Genomic DNA, 21,103 nt, shown 5'->3' on the forward strand with positions numbered 1-21,103 from the left:
ATGTAAGAGTTAATTTTGCATACATAGCACCATTGTGAATGACAAGTGCCGCTGCTAGCGCGGCGTGTCTTTGTTAAATGAGCGCAAGTTGAAATTCCTTTAGTGAAACAGTAGGTATATATTACTGTAATACCTAGGTATATATGTATTTTGTTTTTCTAGCTTGATCAGCATTATTTATTATTTCATAACAGGTAGATAGTTAAGAGCTTCGGCGGCTTCGGCAGTGGGCGCCTGGTGCCCCCCAGAATTTGGCACCCGGGTGCCCCACACCCTTTGCACCCCTGGGTAAAGACGGCCCTGACTACGGGGTCTGTGCCCATGTCCCTGCTGTCCAGGAGGCACTAAAGGATGCCAGGGAGGCAGTGTGGCACTCTAGGGGGCAAAGTGTTGCACTGGCAGCCAAGGCTGCTGTCACCCCTTGTTTTCATTTTAAGTGACTAGACTTCGCAAGGCAGAGTGAAGCGGCTGCCTCAGGTGTCAGTTGCTGAAGGGCAGAGAGCAGCGAAGGCTGTGTGAGCTCCAGAGTATACTCTCTGCCCTCCCCAGGGGAGTTTGCTGCCCTCAGGTGTGATGGAGGACATAGTCAGCGTTGAATTAACTGCCAGCGTTGAATTAACTGCCAGTCTAGTAAGATTTTGCTCCTATAACAGTGGATGCACCATGACGTTCTTCATCTCAGGCAGCAAAATATCTTGAGCAGGTCTTGGCAGCCAGTCAGATGCAGAAGTGCTGGGGTGTGTGTGAAGCCAAGATGCCCCCCCCTCCAGAAGGCAGCTTGCAGACACTCCAAGTGTCCCTAGAAAACCACTGGTTGTTATTATTATTATTATTATTATTATTGAATAGGACATCCCTATTTTCACCAGATAACTGTTGGAGGGGATGAGCTTGTCCAGCAGACCCTGAAACCTGTCAAGTCTTCTGCCTTCATTGAGCTCCCCTCCGTGACTCCATGATGCCATTCCTGGCCAGTCACTGCCAGCTCGGACCTCATCTGTGTATATGTGAAATCATCGAAATAATCTTCTATTTATTTTCATTTATTATTACATTTTTACCGCCCGCCACTGACTCCGCCCATTTCCTCCACAGAGCTCGAGGAGACACACATGGCTCTTCCCTCACCCCACTTTATGCTCACAATAACCCTGTGAGGTGGGGCTAGGTTGAGAGACTGTCTGTCTGACCAAGGAGCTTCCAGGCTGAAGTCCTGGCCCAACACTCTGACCACTAGCCCACACTCGCTTCATTTCATTTTATACCCCCCTTTGTCCCACGAGAAGCCAGAGCATTGACCAGTGTGAAAAACACACTCCACAAAGACTTTAAAACATCGATAAAATGCACCTCTAAACAGCATCTGAGCAGGGAGATCGTACTTTTGGTTACTTGTGTAATTTGCTTGCACTTTAGGATAACAAGGCAGCGTCATAAACCATGAGCTGTTGTTGAAATAAGCCAACAGCCACTACTTATCTGGATTCAGGTATATTTATTAACCAGAATTGAGAAAGACGGTGCACGCTTGTGGGGGAAGAGAGGAGAGGGAGCAGCCCTGAAACTTGTGCATGCAATGGTAAACCGTAGTTTAGAGTTACATGTGAATCAGGCCATGGAGTAAGAAAAAACATAAGTTCTGAAATGCATTCTTGGGACTTTATCCTTATTAAAGGTAAAGGGACCCCTGACCATTAGGTCCAGTCGTGACTGACTCTGGGGTTGCGGCGCTCATTTCGCTTTATTGGCCGAGGGAGCCGGCGTACAGCTTCCGGGTCATGTGGCCAGCATGATTAAGCCGCTTCTGGCGAACCAGAGCAGCGCACGGAAACGGCGTTTACCTTCCCGCCGGAACAGTACCTATTTATCTACTTGCACTTTTGACGTGCTTTCGAACTGCTAGGTTGGCAGGAGCAGGGACCGAGCAACGGGAGCTCACCCCATCGCGGGGATTTGAACCGCCGACCTTCCGATTGGCAAGTCCTAGGCTCTGTGGTTTAACCCCTTTATCCTTATTAGGTCAACCGAAATGCTACAAAATAATGTGCAAAGTTTCAAGTTCTCCAGAGCTCTTAGTGTGCCTGGATGGTGACAATAAACATCCAGAAAAATGGCAAAAATAGATTTTATCTTAAACAATAGCAAACACATTTTATCTTAAACAATAGCACAGTAAATAAAGAATTCACTTGCAATATACCAGTAGTTCAGTGCTAGGAGTCATTCTGGTAATCCAACATTTCATTGCTAAAGAGCTTAGCCTTACAGTGGTACCTTGGTTTACGAACTTAATCCGTTCTGGAGTCTGGTCTTAAATCAAAGTGGTCTTAAACCAAGGCATGCTTTCCCTTAGAAAGTAATGGAAAACGGATTAATCCGTTCCAGACGATGAAAAACAACCCCTAAAACAGCAATTTTACATAAATTTTACTATCTAATGAGATCATTGATCCATAAAATGACAGCAATAGACAGGCTGCAATCTACTACCCAGTATAGAAACCCTTCCCCTGCCCATGCCATCCTGTGAGGGAATGCCGCGGCAGTCACTTCTTGTCAGCGAAGCTCAGATGCTGACAGGAGGAGAAGAAGCCGGCAGAGGGAGAGAACCGTTAGCAGCGGAAGGCAGAGAGGAGGGGGAGAGCAGCTGTAATCTGAGCTCGTTAAGCAAGGGGGGGAACCAAGGTGCCAACAAAATTCTGTTTTATTTTTTAGCTATGCTAGAAAGACCAAAGCAGGTTGCAAAGAATTTCGTTTTATTTTTTAAGTAACAGCAACACTCCTGAATCGCCCTCCCTCTCTGCAGCAGCTGGAGAGATAACCCTAACATACAATAAGTCATATAAAACTTGTCAATAAATAATATGCACAGATAAATGAGCAAACAGGCGTTAAGGGGTTAGGATGCAGCTTTTTAGGGCAATGTCCCCTCCCCTCTCCACAGGTGGTTTAGAAAAGACTGGATTCCTCTAGGTCAGAGATGGATTCTTTAGCTTTCTGGGCCTTGCAGAGCCTGGAAGCTGCTTCCCCTCCGTCTCTTGGCCTCTGCCATGTTGACTCCTTTGAGCTCTTAAAATGCCTGTGCAGACCACTTTCTCAGGCAGGTTTGTCAGCAGCGCTGTGTTTCTGCCAGCACCTCCTTAATTTTGCTAGCCCCCGCTGCCAAAAGAGACCCAGCAAAGAGGCTTGTAGCAGCCGTCCCCAACTTGGTGCCTTCCAGATGCTGTTGGGCCAACTCCCATCATCTCTGACCGCTGGCTATGCCAATGGGAGGTGGATTCCAAAAGCATCTGCATTGCTATCCTGTGCAAACGAACCTGTTTGCCTGGGATTATTGGGTGGGCAGGAAGGTGAAGGGAATTTTGTAAGTCTAGGTGGTTCATGGAGCGTGCTATGCTTTTATCTGTTTGTATAAGCAGTGTTGGATCGGTTTTATTCTTGCGTTTTATTATAATGTAAGCTCCTTTGGAATCCTTGGAAGAAAGGCAGGTTAGAAATTCTCTCATAAATAAAAATTGCAGCGGGAGACTTAAAAAGCATTAGTTAGCAACCTGGGAGCAGACGTTGTCTGCCCAAGGAAGTTGCTTGTTTGTGTGCAGGTGTCATTCGGAATATATAACAAGATGAAAGATGAAAAGATCTTTTTTAATAATTCCAGTAATTTAGCTTTAGTATGTATAATGGGACATGAATCCAATATCTCCATTCAGACCAGGTCTCTCCATAGTTTTTAGTTTGGTAATGAGTTGTAATTCAGCAACTTCTCTTTCAAGTGTATTTCTAAAATTCTTCTGCAATAAGACAGCTACTTTAAGATCTTGTATAGAATGCAATTAGAAGCTAATTTTGGTCATCTATCCCTTTAAGAATCCCTTGCCCTTCCCTGTGGAACCCACTGGCCATAACAGTCTTCAACAGTTATAACGCTGAAGTATCTGACGAAGTGTGTATTACACATGAAAGCTCATACCTTGGAAACTTATGTTGAGTTGATCTTTAAGGTGCCACTGGAATTATTAAAAAAGATTTTTTCATCTTGTTATTTATTATGACTATGACAGATCAACATGGCCTTCCACCTGAATCTGCTGTCATTCGTAGTTGACCTCTCCCACGCACACTGTCTTAGGCGACTTATTCTGGTTTTCAACTTCGGCTTTTGATCTCAAAACGTTCTGTTTATCACAACTGATTCCTCTGTTCGTCTTGATTGGAATTGGAGGGATCGTTCACCATGCGCCTTGCTCTTCGCAACCCTGATGTCAGGTAAGTGCCACCCCTCAGGGCAGGATCAGCCTTGGCATGGTGCTGACAACTGCCATCCCTGCAAAACCACGTCACGTGTTCCCTGCCTCCCAGTGGCCCCTGGGTGTCCTTCACTGATGGATGTGAGGCAGCGCTTTTGAATGGGACCTCAGCTGGACTCCCACCCGTGGCAGCTGCCCAATACTTTACGCAACTCAGAATTAATCACAGGGATCCGTGACCTGAGAGGATGGGAGTGAGCTTGGCTTCTTTTCAGAAGCGACACTGCCACTGAAGAGCGTCTGGGGACCCAGTGGCAGGGACTGGTGGCCTGGCTGGGCCAGGCTGATAAGCACCCTTCCAAGCTCCTTGGGGGCAGAGCTTTTGCCACTTCTTTAAGTGTTGCGTCTTAAAGCGCAACCTGAATAAAATATGACCTGCTGGGCTCCAGAGGTAGTATAATAATAATAATAGTTATAAAACAAATTATAAAACTACAGTAAAACATGAGCGTCAGCTTCTTAGCTTTAGAGTAAGAAAACCAACCATATAAGCATTGCCATTCCTCAGCCGAGTTGTATCCAAGGCATTGCAATGAGCGGCACAGCATAGCTAAAAGGGTATTTGGGAAGAGAGTAAAGCCAATGAACTGTCTGAGCAGAAAGCACAAAGTCTATCAGGAACCTGTCATGGAGAAAGTGTAGGATTGGGTTGCCAGCATCGAGTTCTGTCCAGCACTGCCTCACCAACTTGCCGCTGTCTCTGGTGCAAGGCAGTGAGAAGCTGCCCTTGCATTTAGGTAACTGTGTGTTAACTGGCTTTAAAGGGCTTTTACAAATACTTGGGGTACGGTGGCCTTTTTTTACATCCCACATTATAAAAGAAGTGTGCTCTTCTGGTGGCACTGAGGAGGCCATGGTTGTTAAATTTGGTGGGAACCATGTGCCAAGAGTTGGGCAGAGTGTTACGCTTTATGCTGTATGTTTTTCTTCTTCTTCCAAAGATGTACTCCTTGCTGCCTGCCTCTTGTCACGTTTCTCTGCCTGGCTGGGACAAAAAGAGCAACCCAGAGCCTTGGAACAAGCTGTGACCCAACGACCAGTACAAGGTATGGTAGGAAATACTTAACTAGGGTTATGATGCTGGTTATCTTATAGGCCCCCTTCATGGATCACTGCCTTGCCGTGGCGAAGGGGCTTGAATAACTCAGAGAAGCTATGAGCAATGCCGTGCAGGGCCACCCAAGATGGACAGGTCATGGTGGAGAGTTTTGACCAAACGTGATCCACCTGGAGCAGGAACCGGCAAGCCACTCCAGTATCCCTGCCAAGAAAACTCCATGGACAAAGACAACAGGCATATAAAAGTTATGACGCTGGAAGATGAGCCCCTCAGGTCGGAAGGCATCCAACATGCTACTGAGGAAGAGCGGAGGACAAGTACAAGTAGATTCAGTGCTGATGAAGTTGCTGGGCCAAAGCCGAAAGGACGCTCAGTTGCGGATATGCCTGGAAGTGAAAGGAAAGTCCAATGCTGTAAAGAAAAATATTGCATAGGAACCTGGAATGTAAGAACCATGAACCTTGGTAAGTTGGATGTGGTCAAAAATGAGATGGCAAGAATAAATATTGACATCTTGGGCATCAGTGAACTAAAATGAACGGGAATGGGCGAATTCAATTCGGATGACCATCACATCTACTACTGTGGGCAAGAATCCCGTAAAAGAAATGGAGTGGCCCTCATAGTCAACAAAAGAGTGGCAAAAGCTGTACTGGGATGCAATCTCAAGAATGATAGAATGATCTCGATACGAATCCAAGGCAGACCTTTTAACATCACAGTAATCCAAGTTTATGCACCAACTACTGGTGCTGAAGAAACTGAAATTGACCAATTCTATGAAGACTTACAACACCTTATAGAAATGACACCAAAGAAGGATGTTCTTCTCATTATAGGGGATTGGAATGCTAAAGTAGGGAATCAAGAGATAAAAGGAACAACTGGCAAGTTTGGCCTTGGAGATCAAAATGAAGCAGGGCAAAGGCTAATAGAGTTCTGCCAAGAGAACAAGCTGGTCATCACAAACACTCTTTTCCAACAACACAAGAGATGACTCTACACATGGATATCACCAGATGGGCAGCATCGAAATCGGATTGATTATATTCTCTGCAGCCAAAGATGGAGAAGCTCTATACAGTCAGCAAAAACAAGACCTGGAGCTGACTGTGGCTCAGATCATCAGTTTCTTATAGCAAAATTCAAGCTTAAACTGAAGAAAGTAGGAAAAACCACTGGGCCGGCAAGATACAATCTAAGTCGAATCCCTTATGAATACACAGTGGAAATGAGGAACAGGTTTAAGGATTTAGATTTGGTGGACAGAGTGCCTGAAGAACTATGGATGGAGGCTCGTAACATTATACAAGAGGCAGCAACTAAAACCATCCCAGTGAAAAGGAAATGCAAGAAAGCAAAGTGGCTGTCCAACGAGGCCTTACAAATAGCGGGGGAAAGAAGGCAAGCAAAATGCGAGGGAGATAGTGAAAGATACAGGAAATTGAATGCAGATTTCCAAAAAATAGCAAGGAGAGACAAGAAGGCCTTCTTAAACGAGCAATGCAAGGAAATAGAGGAAAACAATAGAATGGGAAGAACCAGAGATCTGTTCAAGAAAGTTGGAGATTTGAAAGGAACATTTCGTACAAAGATTACCATAATAAAAGACAAAAGTGGAAAGGACCTAGCAGAAGACATAAAGAAGAGGTGGCAAGAATACACAGAGGAACTATACCAGAAAGAAATGGATGTCTCGTATACCCCAGGTAGTGTGGTTGCTGACCTTGAGCCAGACATCCTGGAGAGTGAAGTCAAATGGGCCTTAGGAAGCATTGCTAATAACAAGGCCAGTGGAAGTGATGATATTCCAGCTGAACTATTTAAAATTTTAAAAGATGATGCTGTTAAGGTGCTACACTCAATATGCCAGCAAATTTGGAAAACTCAGCAGTGGCCAGAGGATTGGAGATCAGTCTACATCCCAATCCCAAAGAAGGGAAGTGCCAAAGAATGCTCCAACTACCGCACAATTGCACTCATTTCACACGCTAGCAAGATTATGCTTAAAATTCTACAAGGCAGGCTCAAGCAGTATGTGGACCGAGAACTCCCAGAAGTGCAAGCTGGATTTAGAAGAGGCAGAGGAACCAGAGACCAAATTGCAAACATGCGCTGGATTATGGAGAAAGCTAGAGAGTTCCAGAAAGACATCTACTTCTGCTTCACTTACTATGCAAAAGCCTTTGACTGTGTCGACCACAGCAAACTATGGCAAGTTCTTAAAGAAATGGGAGTGCCTGATCACCTCATCTGTCTCCTGAGAAATCTCTATGTGGGACAAGAAGCTATAGTTAGAACTGGATATGGAAGAACTGATTGGTTCAAAATTGGGAAAGGAGTACGGCAAGGCTGTATATTGTCCCCCTGCTTATTTAACTTATATGCAGAATTCATCATGCAAAAGGCTGGGCTGGATGAATCCCAAGCCGGAATTAAGATCGCCGGAAGAAATATCAACAACCTCAGATATGCAGATGACACAACCTTGATGGCAGAAAGTGAGGAGGAATTAAAGAACCTTTTAATGAGGGTGAAAGAGGAGAGTGCAAAATATGGTCTGAAGCTCAACATCAAAAAAACTAAGATCATGGCCACTGGTCCTATCACCTCCTGGCAAATAGAAGGGGAAGAAATGGAGGCAGTGAGAGATTTTACTTTCTTGGGCTCCATGATCACTGCAGATGGTGACAGCAGTCACGAAATTAAAAGACGCCCGCTCCTTGGGAGAAAGGCGATGGCAAACCTAGACAGCATCTTAAAAAGCAGAGACATCACCTTACCAACAAAGGTCCGTGTAGTTAAAGCCATGGCTTTCCCAGTAGTGATGTATGGAAGTGAGAGCTGGACCATAAAGAAGGCTGATCGCCGAAGAATTGATGCTTTTGAATTATGGTGCTGGAGGAGACTCTTGAGAGTCCCATGGACTGCAAGAAGATCAAACCTATCCATTCTTAAGGAAATCAGCCCTGAGTGCTCACTGGAAGGACAGATCCTGAAGCTGAGGCTCCAATACTTTGGCCACCTCATGAGAAGAGAAGACTCCCTGGAAAAGACCCTGATGCTGGGAAAAATGGAGGGCACAAGGAGAAGGGGACGACAGAGGACGAGATGGTTGGACAGTGTTCTCGAAGCTACAAACATGAGTCTGACCAAACTGCGGGAGGTAGTGGAAGATAGGAGTGCCTGGCGTGCTCTGGTCCATGGGGTCACGAAGAGTCGGACACGACTAAACAACAACAACATCTCATAGGCCAGGGATGGGGAGCCTGGTGTCCAGCAGAGATTGTTGGGACTCCAACTCCCATCAGCCCCATCCCTGAAATCTACAGAAGATGGGCTAATAATAATAATAATAATAATAATAATAATAATAATGGCCATTTGGTGGGAGGAACAATAAGTTTCAGCTTTGGAAGTCCTGGTGTGTGTGATCACAGCATTTGGGGTTCGACTAGATGACCCTTGGGTTACTTCTATGATTCTTCATTCTCCTCTCCAGTTCAATCTTCTAAACTCTGACTGAATAAGCAGGATAGATCCCTGAGTTTCTGCCATTGACTTGTGGTTCTTCCTGCAAAATTGCTTTTAAGCCCAATAAAGTTGAATGATTAGAGATCCTTTCCTGCCACTTCCGAGTCACCTTCAATGGTAGCCCCACGCAGAGCGCATGGTAGTAGTCCAAGCTGGAGATAACGGTTAACCGTGCTGCCCTCTTTCAGTTCTATGCGGTGAATGCAGACTATGACAAGCTGAAAAAAGGAGTGCCCAGATATCTGAAGAGCAAATGAATCTGGGAGCTATAGTTTGGGTCTTTGGGTTTGATGCTTTTGTAACTGGATCTGTAATGGCTCTTAGTCAAATACAATAAATGATTGATTGATTGATTGATTGATTGATTGACTGATTGGTGAAAAAGTGCTTTTTTACTGAGATGCTAACTTTGTCTCTCCATGCCATTCCTTGAACAGCAAAGATAAGGCTTGCTTTCATTGCTCTGTTCATAGGTGCATTTGACTAGTGTTATGTGGAGGGAAATGCAGCCCCTGGGCTGAAAAATGTCCCCCTCCTGCCCCCTTGGGTGTCCGGTGTGGCCTTCACAGATATAGACACAACTTGGGGGAGGGTGTTTTGGCTGCTGAGCTGCGCACCCCCCCCCCTTGTGAGGGCTGAGGGTGTGATGGTGATGCCTCCCCAGCTGCTGCCATTGTCTGTGGGTTGACTGTGATGCCACAAACACATTTGGCAGCTGAGCGGGTATAAATGTGGGCCAAGGCGCAACCCTCAGCAGTTGCCCTCCCCAGAGAGAAATGGGCAGCTTGGTGGCACTCAGCCCTGGTGGTCTCCTGCCCCGTGGCAGCAAGCTGACAAGTGGAAGGAGGCAATCACCTGGTTCTGGGATGCTGTGGAGCAAGGAGAAGGCAAGTACAAAGTTGACTTGCTGGTGGGATCGCTACCTGAAGGCGACGGATATTCAGCTCTGAAGCTGGTTGATGTCTGCCAATGGACCTGGCGAGGCTGCAGCTGGTGGGTGGTTGTTGTGAGAGTTTGCGTTCAGGCTAGTGGATGCTGTGAGGCTACGCTGGCTGAGATGGATGCAAAGTGGTTTGGAAGCCTTGTTTGTGAACAGGCAGCCAAACAGAGGAGGAGTCTGGGGGGACGCTGTTGGATGGGGGCCATCCCACTCACCTGTTTGCCTTTGCCTTACAGGGATGTCCGGAGCCGGTGAGGTTTTCCCCAAGTCCAGCCTTCAAAGTCATGAAGAGAACCGCAGGACATCCCTATTTACATTGGAGAAATGAACGTGAAATACTGGCAGTGAACAATGGACAAGGCCGTGGCCGTACCTGAGAGAAGGAGCTTTGAAGGAAGACTGCAGGCGGACATCTGCTGCATTGCAAGTGATGGGGCAGTGGGTAGAGAGAAGAAAATGAGGGAGGAAACATTAGGCCACATTAGGCGCACCGTCCATTGGAAGTGCTATGAAGACGCTTTGAACAGGAATGGCTTCCCCTCAGGGATTCTGGGAACTGTAGGGGATTAAGGGGACAGAGAGTTGTTAGGCGGGTTAGGTTTAGGCTTAGGCTTAGGGTAGGGGTAGGGTAGGGGTAGGGTTGAGTTGGGGTAGTGTTAGGGTTAGGGTTAGGGTTACGGTTCCCTTCTTGTCAGGGAACTTTGGGAAATGTAGCTCTAGTTAAAGGTTAAGGGTTAGCGTTAGAGTTAGCGTCAGGGGTAGGGGTAGAGTTCCCTTTTTGCCAGGGAACCCTGGGAATTGTAGCTCTTGGAGGGGAACAGGGGGTCTCCTAACAACTCTCTGCACCCTTTTCAAACTATAGCTCCCAGATTCTTTGGGGGAAGAAGCCATGAGTGTTTAAAGCGGCTTCATAGCACATGAAATGGTGTGGATGTGGCCCTGGCCTCCCTCACCCCACTGCCCCTTATTCTTGAGGAATCGAAAAGATTTCCCCATGCAAATCTCTCGTAAACAATGTATTTCATCTGGAAAACTATTTAATAAAGATTGCTTTTTATTAAAACCTTTGAATGTGTTTGAACTGTGTTTGAGTGCGCAGAGAATGATTTCACTTGAAAGGCAAAGTTCACAAACCAAAACATGTACTTCCGGGTTTGCAGCGTTCTTAATCCAAGTTGTTCATAAACAAAGCTGTTCTTAAACCAAGGTCCCACTATATAAGCGTCAAGAGACTGACCTTTTAAATAGGAAGCTACTCTTTATGTTTCTAAGCAATTTTTTACCTTTCAATTAATTCACCAATTTTATAATGGCTCTTAGTACCATTATTTACCAGCTTTGCAGTAAACAATATACAAGTGAAGACAGTGAGTATGCAAACAACTTAAAGCAGGGCTATATCTGTCCTCTATCTTGTTTATAAATACGGTAGTTGCCTTGGTGATATTATCTTGTGTCAATTGCAGTAGTCATTGTATCACCACCCTGTCCATTGTTTTATTGTTATAGATCAGGGGTCAGCAAACTTTTTCAGCAGGGGGCCGGTCCACTGTCCCTCAGACCTTGTGGTGGGCTGGACTATATTTTGAAGGAAAAAAAATGAACGAATTCCTAGGCCCCACAAATAACCCAGAGATGCGTTTTAAATAAATGGACACATTCTAGTCATGTAAAACACACGCTGATTTAGAAGGCAATTGGGCCAGATCCGGCCCCTGGGTCTTAGTTTGCCTACCCATGTTATAGATGGTAACCAGAGCAATGGCAGTGAGGAGAGGAGTTAGTTTATGGTGAAGCTGTGGAGTCTGCACCTCCCTTTCTTTGCTTATATTTTTGTATGATGAAGAGCTCTGGAGAACTTGAAAGCTTGCACTTTTTTTTGACATTTTGATTAGCGTAATAAATGTGTTGTAGCCCTAATGTGGATTTGGGAACTTTCCTTACTGGTCAACATGGCTAACTTCCTCTGCGCTATCTGTATAGATGAGTCACACAACCACCCCTTTTTTCATATTTGTACCTTGGAAATCAGTAAAAATATATTAAAATTAAAAAACAACAAATATGAATTCCTGGAGCAAAAGGCTGTCAATGGCTACCAGTCCCAATGGCTATGTTACCTGGCTGAAGGCAGCAGGTCCCTCTGAATGGCGCCTGCTGGGGCTGACAAGAGGGACAAGGGCTCTTGCGTTCAGCTCTTCCTTTTGGGCTTCCCGTTAGAGCAGCGTTGGGAGCTCCGTTGGGAGCGTAGATCTTAATTCGTTCTGGAGGTCTGTTCTTAACCTGAAACTGTTGTTAACCTGAAGCACCACTTTAGCTAATGGGGCCTCCCGCTGCCGCCACGCTGCTGGAGCACGATTTCTGTTCTCATCCTGATGCAAAGTTCTTAACCTGATGTACTATTTCTGGATTAGCAGTGTCTGTAACCTGAAGCGAATGTAACCTGAGGTACAACTGTACCTGGCAAAAGCAACCTCACACCTCTCTTTGAATTTGTCTACATAGTTAAGAGGCTCATTTATAATTATATTTTGGAGATGATTCATGTACTTATGCAACTGCATTGTTTTATACTTTCTGAATGTCTATGGGTGTAGCCAAAGAGGGGCAGGGAGGCAGCTGCCTCCCATTAAATCAAGTAAATACAGTGGCACCACCGGTTACGTACTTAATTTGTTCCAGAGGTCCGTACTTAACCTGAAACTGTTCTCAACCTGAAGCACCACTTTAGCTAATGGGGCCTCCTGCTGCCGCCGTGCCACCAGAGCACAATTTCTGTTCTCATCCTGAAGCAAAGTTCTTAACCTGAAGCACTATTTCTGGGTTAGCGGAGTCTGTAACCTGAAGCGTATGTAACCCGAGGTACCACTGTAAATAGAAAAACTTAACTGAGGTTCTGCCCCCCCCTCAAACCCCATAAATCCTGGCTACATGATCGTATTATAAAAGTAGTTGTGTTACATATTATATAGAACAATTACTGCCAACAGTTTTTTGTTTCTCAATGTATTTCTTACCAATAAAAAAATTTGGTGTGGCGAGAGCAAATTTTTATTTTGAAAGTGTGGTCCAGAGAGAAGAGTTTGCGAACCCCTTGATGACGGGCAGAGGACCGCAACACGCCCCCCCCCCAGGCCCGGGTCCTCCTGGTTCGCCGGCGCATGACACGTGTCTATATAGAGCAACCTGGCTTCGACATGGGGGGGGGGGGTTCAGGAGGCGGGGAAGCCCTTGCGCAGGACGCACCCACCTTCCCGGGCCCTCTTCACACGTGCACAGAGCCTTCCCCGCCCGGACGCTGCGGTCGTCACGTGTGAACCGGTCCCCGCCCCTCGCAAACCCCGCCTCTTCCTGCAGGAGGCCCCGCCCAGCAGCCCCGCCGTGACGCGGCTGTTTTGGTTCATCCGTCGCCCCGCGGCTGCTGCGTCTGGAGAGGCGCCCCTCGCCGGGCCTCGTTGGCGGAGCCGGGATGTCGGCGCAGGACGAGGCTCCGGAGCCCCAGGGCATCTCCGTCGGCGACGTGCAGCTGCTGCTGCGGAAGAAAGACGAGCTGGAGGCCCAGATCCGAGCCTATTACGGGGTCCTGGAGGACGTGAGTAGCAACTCCCGGGCCGGGCGGGTTGGGGCCTCGCTCGACTGCCTGCTCCGCCCCGGGGTCCCGGCGATCCGAGGGCGACCCGGGGAGCTGCTGCGACGTCGTGGCCTCGCCCTCATTGCCCTGGTGAATTGGCCGCCCTGCCCTCTGCACGCCGTCGTGTTTCCCTCCCGCAATGCCGGGGGTTGGGCTGGATGACCCTCGGGGTCCCTTCCAACCCGATGATCCCTTGAGGGTACCTGTAACCTTGCAGCGCTTGGTGTCTCTTAATGCTACCGTGGTCACCTCTTGTTTTTATTATGTGTTTTGATCTTGTATTTTAATCTTGTGTACTACCCTGAGGCCTACGGATAAAAGGCAGTATATAATATTATTATTAATAATAATAATAATAAACTTGCAAACTAAGATCTCTGTTAATAGCAATGCTATACCTATCTGGAAGTCTCATTGAACTCAATAGAACTTACTTCTGAGTAGACAGGTGTAGGATTGTACTGTAGAGGAAAGAGGATTTTAAGCTAATACATTATCTGCCCTATTCGGGAACAGGTCTCAAAGGGGTAATTGTGTTTTTTCTTTTTATGCTGCAGCAAAAAGGTGTCGGGATGAACGAACCACTTGTGGATGTTGAAGGCTATCCACGTGCTGATGTGGATGTCTATCAAGTCCGGGCGGCGAGGCACAACATCATCTGTAAGCAACAGTCCACAATTTAATTGATTTGCAGCCCGGGTACGTTTACTTGGGTATGTTTACTTGGTAGTCAGCTGCACTGTTTTCAGTGGGGCTTACTCTCAGGTAGCATTCAGTGCTTGGGATTGCAGCCACAACACATGAGTTCAGAGGGGCTTAGATTGGCTTGCCCACCAACCTGAAAGGAAGATATTACTTTAATGGAGTGGGATGTTCTATATGGCTGGACAATATCTGGTTTTCAGCATTGTGCTATATCCCCAGTTAATATACCGATATATCACAGTGTCTGAAATAAGGATGGAGCTATGCAGAGGCCTCAGTTGGTTCATGTTTTTCCCGGTATCATGATTTTTGCTGGCACCTGCTCTTCTGTTTTGCTGCCCCCTTCATGAGGCAGGGAAGAGCTGAGCTGGCAAGAGTTAACAGCGGGTGCAGAAACGAGAGGAGCATTGGCTGGCTTCACAGTTTCCCCCACATTGTGATTTTTGCATAGCACATACACACAGAGAGAATGATTCATGGTACATTGCCAGGTCAAACATTACGAAACCGATATCATGGTATGGACTTCAAACTGGTTTTGGACGATATGTCTCCCAGCCCTGGGGTTCTATAATAAGCCTATGATCAGCAACCTGTGGATAATGCTGTAATTCTGGTACAAGTGCAGATAAGGTCTAATGTGTAGAGCATCTAATGTGTAAAGGTTTTTTTTTTACAGTCAAGTGATATATGAGTTTTATGAAATAAATAAATAAATCCACTTTTCATTGCTTGAAATAAGAAGAAATAACCTAGTCCCAGTCACCATGAAGCCGTGTTAGAAACTCAGATATATAAGCTAATTGCCAAACGGCACCTGGGTTACGGTTACCATAACTAATTGTCTAGGCGCCTCTTTTAATGACGCCATTTATTGCCATTGTTGTTAATTTAATTTCTATACTGCTTGATATTTTAAAGGGGGAAAAAATCACAGCAGTTTACAACACATTAAAACATCAAATAATCCAGAATAAAACAAAATCAAGTTTCAAGGAAAATATTTCATATCCTTCTCTAGGTGAGATTTTGCTCTCCCCATGTTTATTTACCTGCTTAATAGGGGGTGAACCATGTACTCCTTGGAGGAAAAGGTGAGATATAAATGCAATAAATCAGCTGTTCTGCTTAAGAAAGCTGGAGGGGCCAGCCCGTTGGAAATGTCAGTTGCCATCCTGGCATCCAGAGATCTCCACAGGGTCACTATTGGAGCCCCAGCAGTAGTAAAACGTGCCTGGCACCTGGCTAATTTCTAACGCTGCTGTGAAGATAGGATTCAAAGCGGTGTGGGCAATATCCTCAAAGCCACAGGGAAAGGGGTTTTGTAGGCTTGGCAATGGGAGGCTGGGGCATCCGCATGTGGCCCAGGTCTTTGTCCTTCCACATGATTAATGCAATAAAATAAATCACATGGATTTGGGAAGCATGTGAACATTTGCATAACCTTGAAGGAAAGACCATGTGTCCATGGGAGAGTATCTGCTCTGCATGCTGAAGATCCCAGCTTCCCGTTGTGGCAGCATTTACAGGTGGACCTGTGACCAGGAAATATTCCCTGGAGAGCTGCTGCCAGTCGGTGTAGGCAGTACTGAGCCAGATGGACCCAGATCAAATTTGGTACAAGGCAGCTTCCTATCTTAGGAGAATCCAGCTGTTCTCTGATCAGATGTATAGTTCAAGTAATTTTGTTCCCATTTTTTGAGTTAAATATTATTTTATTATCATATATAACAAATGATTAATATTTTGTCAGGTTTATTCATCACTGTGTACCAAAAAAAATCTCTAAGCAGCAGGGTTTTATAGGTTTATTGGTGGCTTAGAGACATCATCATCATCATCATCATTATTATTATTATTATTATTATTATTATTATTATTATTATTATTATTATTATTATTATCATCATCATTTATATGGAGTGTGCAAGCTTGTTTTCTGCTGCTGCAGAGGGCAGGACCAAACCAATGGATTCAAATTACAAGAAATGAAATTCTAAGTAATCATTAGGAATAACTTTCTTGGTGGTGAAAGCTGTTCAGCAGTGGAATGGACTCCCTTGGAAAGTGGTTGGCCAGCCATCAGTGGTAGTTTTGAAGCAAAAGTTGGTGGCCTTCTGCCAGAGGGTCTTTAGCTGTGATTCCTGCATTTCAGGATGCTGCACTATATGGACCCTTTGAGTCCCTTAAAGCTCAACAATTCTGTGATTATTGTTGTTTGTAGACCATTTCCTGAGATCGCTCTGCCATTTCTCCTTTCATCCTTTTCATTCCTATACTGTGCATTATTGTACTGAAGCCTCAGTACAGATTTCAAGCCAACTTGAAATCGTTGCCTATTCTTCCAGTGCCTCCCCTCCCCCCCGTTTCCTGCCAGGGATCCCTCATGCCTGTTCATCCCCAAGCGCATGTGTGTGGATGGCGTTGCTTAAAGAACCATAATTCAGAGAACAGCTTTCTGTGCAAATACATCTTGGGCTTACAGGAGCTTCCCCCTGCTTTCAGGTTTGCAGAATGACCACAAAGCCTTGATGCACCAGGTGGAACAGGCACTGCACCAGCTCCACGCCCGGGAGAAGGAGAAGCGCGAAAAGGACGAGGCGGAAGCGCGAGCCGAAGCCAGGAGCCAGAGTCAGGTGTTGCCCCAGCCTTTTGCCAGGGTGAATTCTGTCACGCAGGGGTCTCCAGCGAGCTTCTCGGCAAGTATTGCATCTCTCTCACCCGTCCAGACCTCTGTGGGTTTGTTATTTGGCGAAGTAGAGCCCTTCTGCTTTGGGCCAGTAGCCATTGATAGCCTTACCCTCCTCGGTGAATTTGTCTAATCTGCTTTGGAAACTATCCAAGCCGGTGGACTTTATCACATCTTATTTGTAATTTAGCTCTTCACTGCGGTGTGAAGAATTCCTTCCTTTTGTCTGCCATGAATCTTTCATCCCCAACTTCATTGGATGACCCCACTGGGTCCTGGCATGATGAGAAAGGAGAAAAAGTGTCCACACCATGTATAATTCCCCTCTCCACCTGTTACTCAGCCATTTTCATTTGGGATACAATACTGCTACCAGCTCCCACCGCGCCAGCCATAATCCTTGCTGAGCTGTGCACAGGATCTCAGGTGTCTGCAACTTGTATTTCTCCTTTTGTATCCCAAACAATCATAATCTTGCTGTTTTTAAAATTTCTAAGGTTTGGGCGGTCCCCTGCTATACTTAGAACAATTCTAAAGTACCGGGTACTGAGTTTGGCTTCCTTCCCAAGAGGAAACCAGGGTGTATAATGTGTTCTTTGGTTCTCTCTGAAGGGGTTGCAAGTTGACGACGAGATCATCGAGTTTGGCTCCGTCAGCACTCACAACTTCCAGTCGCTGCAGAATATCGCCACTGTGGTCCAGCACAGTGAAGGGGTGAGCAGCTTTTCCCCCTCCCTCCATGTCTGAAATGAGGTGTCGCCTTCATCCCCACAAATGCCCACAGAGCCTGCTAGTATCAGTCACCAGGCAGAAGGCAAACCAGGCCACAGTATGGAGCATGTGCAGAGCGACACTTGCCTGAAGTCACCCGCTGATGCTGCAACAGGGCAGGAGACTGATAGCTGCCGTCCTCCTTAAAGCATGTGTGTCACACCTACTTTCTGGTGCCAAGCTAAAAAGGGGCTTCCATGCGGCTGCTCCTTTGAACACTGAATCAAGGGGCTTATTCCCTTTGGAGTTGACCCTTCAGTGATGACCTGCTGGTGGAAAACAGCTCTAGCACTTGCTGTGAATCTGTAGCCCAGCCTGGAGGCACCAGTGACACAGTTCCCACCTGGGAAGGCACCACAGTCTGACTAATCATAGACATTGGTGTCCCAAGCAAGTCTACCAGGATGCATGGGGTGTGTGTGTGTCCATTGCCCTTTACTTCTGTGGCTGGTTAATTTGTGTGTGTGTTTGCGTGTTTTTATGTTTTTTTCCTTCTTTTTGAATTTTAAAATCAAAGCCTATAAATCTAACCCCACCTGAACACGTTATTAAAAAGCCTTTTAAAACTTAAATGCCATTTAAGCTGACAAAGCAGTAGTTTATTTCGAAGCCTTTGAGTAAAGGTTCTGTGATCAGTCAGTAACGTGAAATGTAACACCAGGTGACTCAGAACTTTAAATCCTATAAAGTCCCTTGCCCTTTACTTTTGTGGCTGTCTGATTTGTTGATTTGTGTGTGTATTTGTATGACATAGAATCATTTGATGTTTTTATCTAATCAAGTTTACTTGCTTCTTAATCAGAAGAGACAAAGAAAAGTAGAGCTAAATATTTATTAAAAATACCATTAAAAGGAGAGAAAGAAACTTAAAAACAAGTAATAAAAGGACATGTCTAGGTAGACTTCCCTAATCAAGATCTTTTAGCAGGCGTCTAAAATGATACAGCTAGGGCCCCTACCTGATGTTAGTAAGTCCCCACTTTTGGCTATGCCATAAGCCCAGCAATGAGGCACAGAGGACATGGGGGTCTCTCCTCCCTCCCTGCACCTACAGCTCCCTTGGGCATTCCACAAGATATTCAGCCAGTTACAAAAACTGTCTTGAGTGCAGTGAGGATTCTTTTGTTTATTTTCTGCCCCCTGCAGCAACCGCTAAGTGTGACCGTGATCCGCAATGGTCAGAAGCTTCATTTGGGGCTCACCCCGAAACGCTGGAGTGGAAAAGGGCTTCTGGGGTAAGCAATCCAAAAATCAAAGGCAGAACTGACATCAACACCTTTGTAGCCGGTCCTGCATCACTCTGTAACCTCAGTTCTGAACTGGCCAGCAATGATTGGAACCTCTGCCTCTCCATTCCATGTGCATTGATGTTGCACTAAGGGGAACGTGTTGGGAGAGGGCCCTCCTCCTCCTCCCCCCCCCCCGTGACACATGTGCCTACCTGTACAATCCTGCCCAGGTGCTAAGAGCCTTCACATGTTGCTGGTGAATGAGAGAGAGGGCCGTCCCTCCTCAGAGAGGCTAACCTGGCTCTTGCTTGGTTAGGCTTAGGCTTCCTGTTCAGACGGGTTTTTGGCAGCTAACGGGCAGACAAATACTGTTCATTTCATAATGCTGTTTTTCAATGTCTGAAGCTGCCTTGATGAATCGAAGCTTGAGATAATGGTGGGATGTAAATAACTGAGTGAGGGAGAATACTCCTGCCTTCCAGAAGGGCTGTTGGGCTCCCAGTTACCATCACCCCCACTAACATGGCTGATTTGGGGTGGGTGGGAACTAGAGTCCAGCAGCGTCCTGAGGGCTACAGCTTCCCCTCCCCACCTGCTCTAGAGGCCCATACCCAGGGAGACTTTCCCTGCCCCCCCCCCAATGAAGCAGCTGTTTGTGTCTGTGTCTCCTCCAGGTAAGCTAAAATTGCATCCTGCAAGCACAAGGAGCTTCTGACCATTCTTGGCCATTGTGTGCAGAAAGCTGGATTCTGCATGTAGCAGGAGGGTAGCCCTGGTCAACCCGATGCCCTCCAGGTGTTTGGGACTAAAACTCCCAACTGTGTGGGCAAGAGGTGATGGGAGTTGTAGTCCAAAAGGTCTGGAGAGCATCAGGTTGGCCCAGGGTGTAGGAGTTTGTGCGCAGCCTGTTTCTGGACAATCTGGTGGCTGCCTCTTGCATGAATTTCCCAGGGTTTTTGTCCCATTGCTGGCAGCCCCCTTCTCAGGGAGAGTCCTGAGGGGTCTGGTGTCCTGGCCAGTCTAGAATGGGTGTTGCACTTCTTTCCTTCCCTGCCCTTGTTTTGGGGAAATAACCCCTCCCCCCGGTTTTTAACGAGAATCTGCAGTTCTTGACTAGCCTTGCCAACCATTTTACTTGTCCAGCTTGCTCATTTTACTTGTCCAACTGTCAAGCAGATGCTCTTGTGAGTTACAACCCTTCCTCAAATAAAAAGTGCGTGTCTGAGAAGTATGATCCTCTGAGATTTCTTATAATCAAAATATTAGAATTGCAGAAGGTCTCATATCTTTCTCTTTTCTTTCCCCCAAGTTGCAATATAGTCCCTCTGCAAAGATGATGTTTTTCAGTGAGAAAGCTCCAAAGTACTTGATTGCATCACAACCTGGGTTTGAGCCACTTAACATCTACCCGAAGAAGCCAGGATGTGGAAAGACAAGCGCTGAGGCTTTGGTGTTGGCTGTCAAAGGGGTTTGAATCTGACACACAGATGCTGTTTTGAAAGAGTTTAAAGGATTTAAAGGATTAGTTAGTCCTCCTCTTACGGTGTTTGCCCCTGTTGTAAATAAAAATTGGAAAGGGGAGCTTGTGGATTTCTTACAGAATTGGATGACTTAATTCCGTGACATTTTGGTTTGCTTGGGAATTTGCCAATAAAAGTTTTACACCAGTACTCATGGTGTCTTTCCATTTTCTTTTTTGTTTACTGTCGCATATCTGTTGTCAGACCTGGAATGTTAATTCATGTTGTGCTTTGTATTATCAGGTCATTTTGAATAAAGTTTTAAAAATGGGCTGCCTGTTCCAACTTAGAAGGGACATAAGCTCAGTGGCAGAGCACTTGCCTTGCATGTGGAAGGTCCCAAGTGCACTTCCTGGCATCTGCAGGCAGGGCTGGGAGAGACCCCTACCTGAAACCCCCCAGAGCTGCTGCTGCAGCCATTGTAGCCAATACTGAGCTAGATGGACCAAAGCTCTCCCTTGGTATTAAGCAGCTTTCTTTGCTCCTAGAGTAACTAGCAGTATAGCCCTGTGCACAAAGGCATACTTGGAAAAGTCTCTGCAGAGGCGGTACGTTCTAACTAGCAGTGGACACAACTCAACTGTCTAATTTATATAGACAAATACAAATCATCTCTGTGAGAAAGTACGTGGCCTGATAGCCCGTGTGCCTATTCAGTCTGCGTTCCAGGAGCTCACTGTTGAAGGAAGGGCCAGCTTCAAGGTCCTGCTCTCTTTC

The 21,103-nt window shown here is 46.2% G+C and overlaps 2 protein-coding genes across 2 annotated transcripts in view; both read left to right on the forward strand.

The window, feature by feature from the left end:
* Positions 1-10,904, forward strand: part of LOC308576029 (uncharacterized protein) — a 166,927-nt gene extending 156,023 nt beyond the window's left edge. Inside the window, exons 3-4 of the mRNA XM_081175230.1 lie at positions 5,249-5,353; positions 10,078-10,904. Coding sequence (XP_081031356.1) covers positions 5,249-5,353; positions 10,078-10,096 — 124 coding nt within the window. The 3' untranslated portion in view covers positions 10,097-10,904. The remainder of the gene's footprint in view (positions 1-5,248; positions 5,354-10,077) is intronic.
* A 2,302-nt stretch (positions 10,905-13,206) lies between these two features.
* Positions 13,207-20,536, forward strand: PSMD9 (proteasome 26S subunit, non-ATPase 9). The gene is made up of 6 exons (XM_081175195.1): positions 13,207-13,433; positions 14,030-14,132; positions 16,683-16,876; positions 17,479-17,580; positions 18,784-18,872; positions 20,176-20,536. Exons 1-6 carry the CDS (start codon positions 13,311-13,313, stop codon positions 20,201-20,203), a joined length of 639 nt encoding a protein of 212 aa, XP_081031321.1. The 5' UTR covers positions 13,207-13,310; the 3' UTR covers positions 20,204-20,536.
* Positions 20,537-21,103: the final 567 nt, after the last annotated feature.

Source organism: Podarcis bocagei, assembly GCF_964188305.1.
Source record: "Podarcis bocagei genome assembly, chromosome: 16".
Taxonomy (NCBI): Eukaryota; Metazoa; Chordata; class Lepidosauria; order Squamata; family Lacertidae; genus Podarcis; species Podarcis bocagei.

What these genes read in the sequence shown, in the direction of transcription:
- PSMD9 (XM_081175195.1), top strand. Translation starts at nt 13,311, where the DNA reads ATGTCGGCGCAGGACGAGGCTCCGGAGCCCCAGGGCATCTCCGTCGGC. An exon ending in GGTCTCCAGCGAGCTTCTCG is followed by an intron (nt 16,877 to 17,478) that starts GCAAGTATTGCA and finishes TTCTCTCTGAAG; the next exon opens with GGGTTGCAAGTTGACGACGA. An exon ending in AGTGGAAAAGGGCTTCTGGG is followed by an intron (nt 18,873 to 20,175) that starts GTAAGCAATCCA and finishes CTTTCCCCCAAG; the next exon opens with TTGCAATATAGTCCCTCTGC.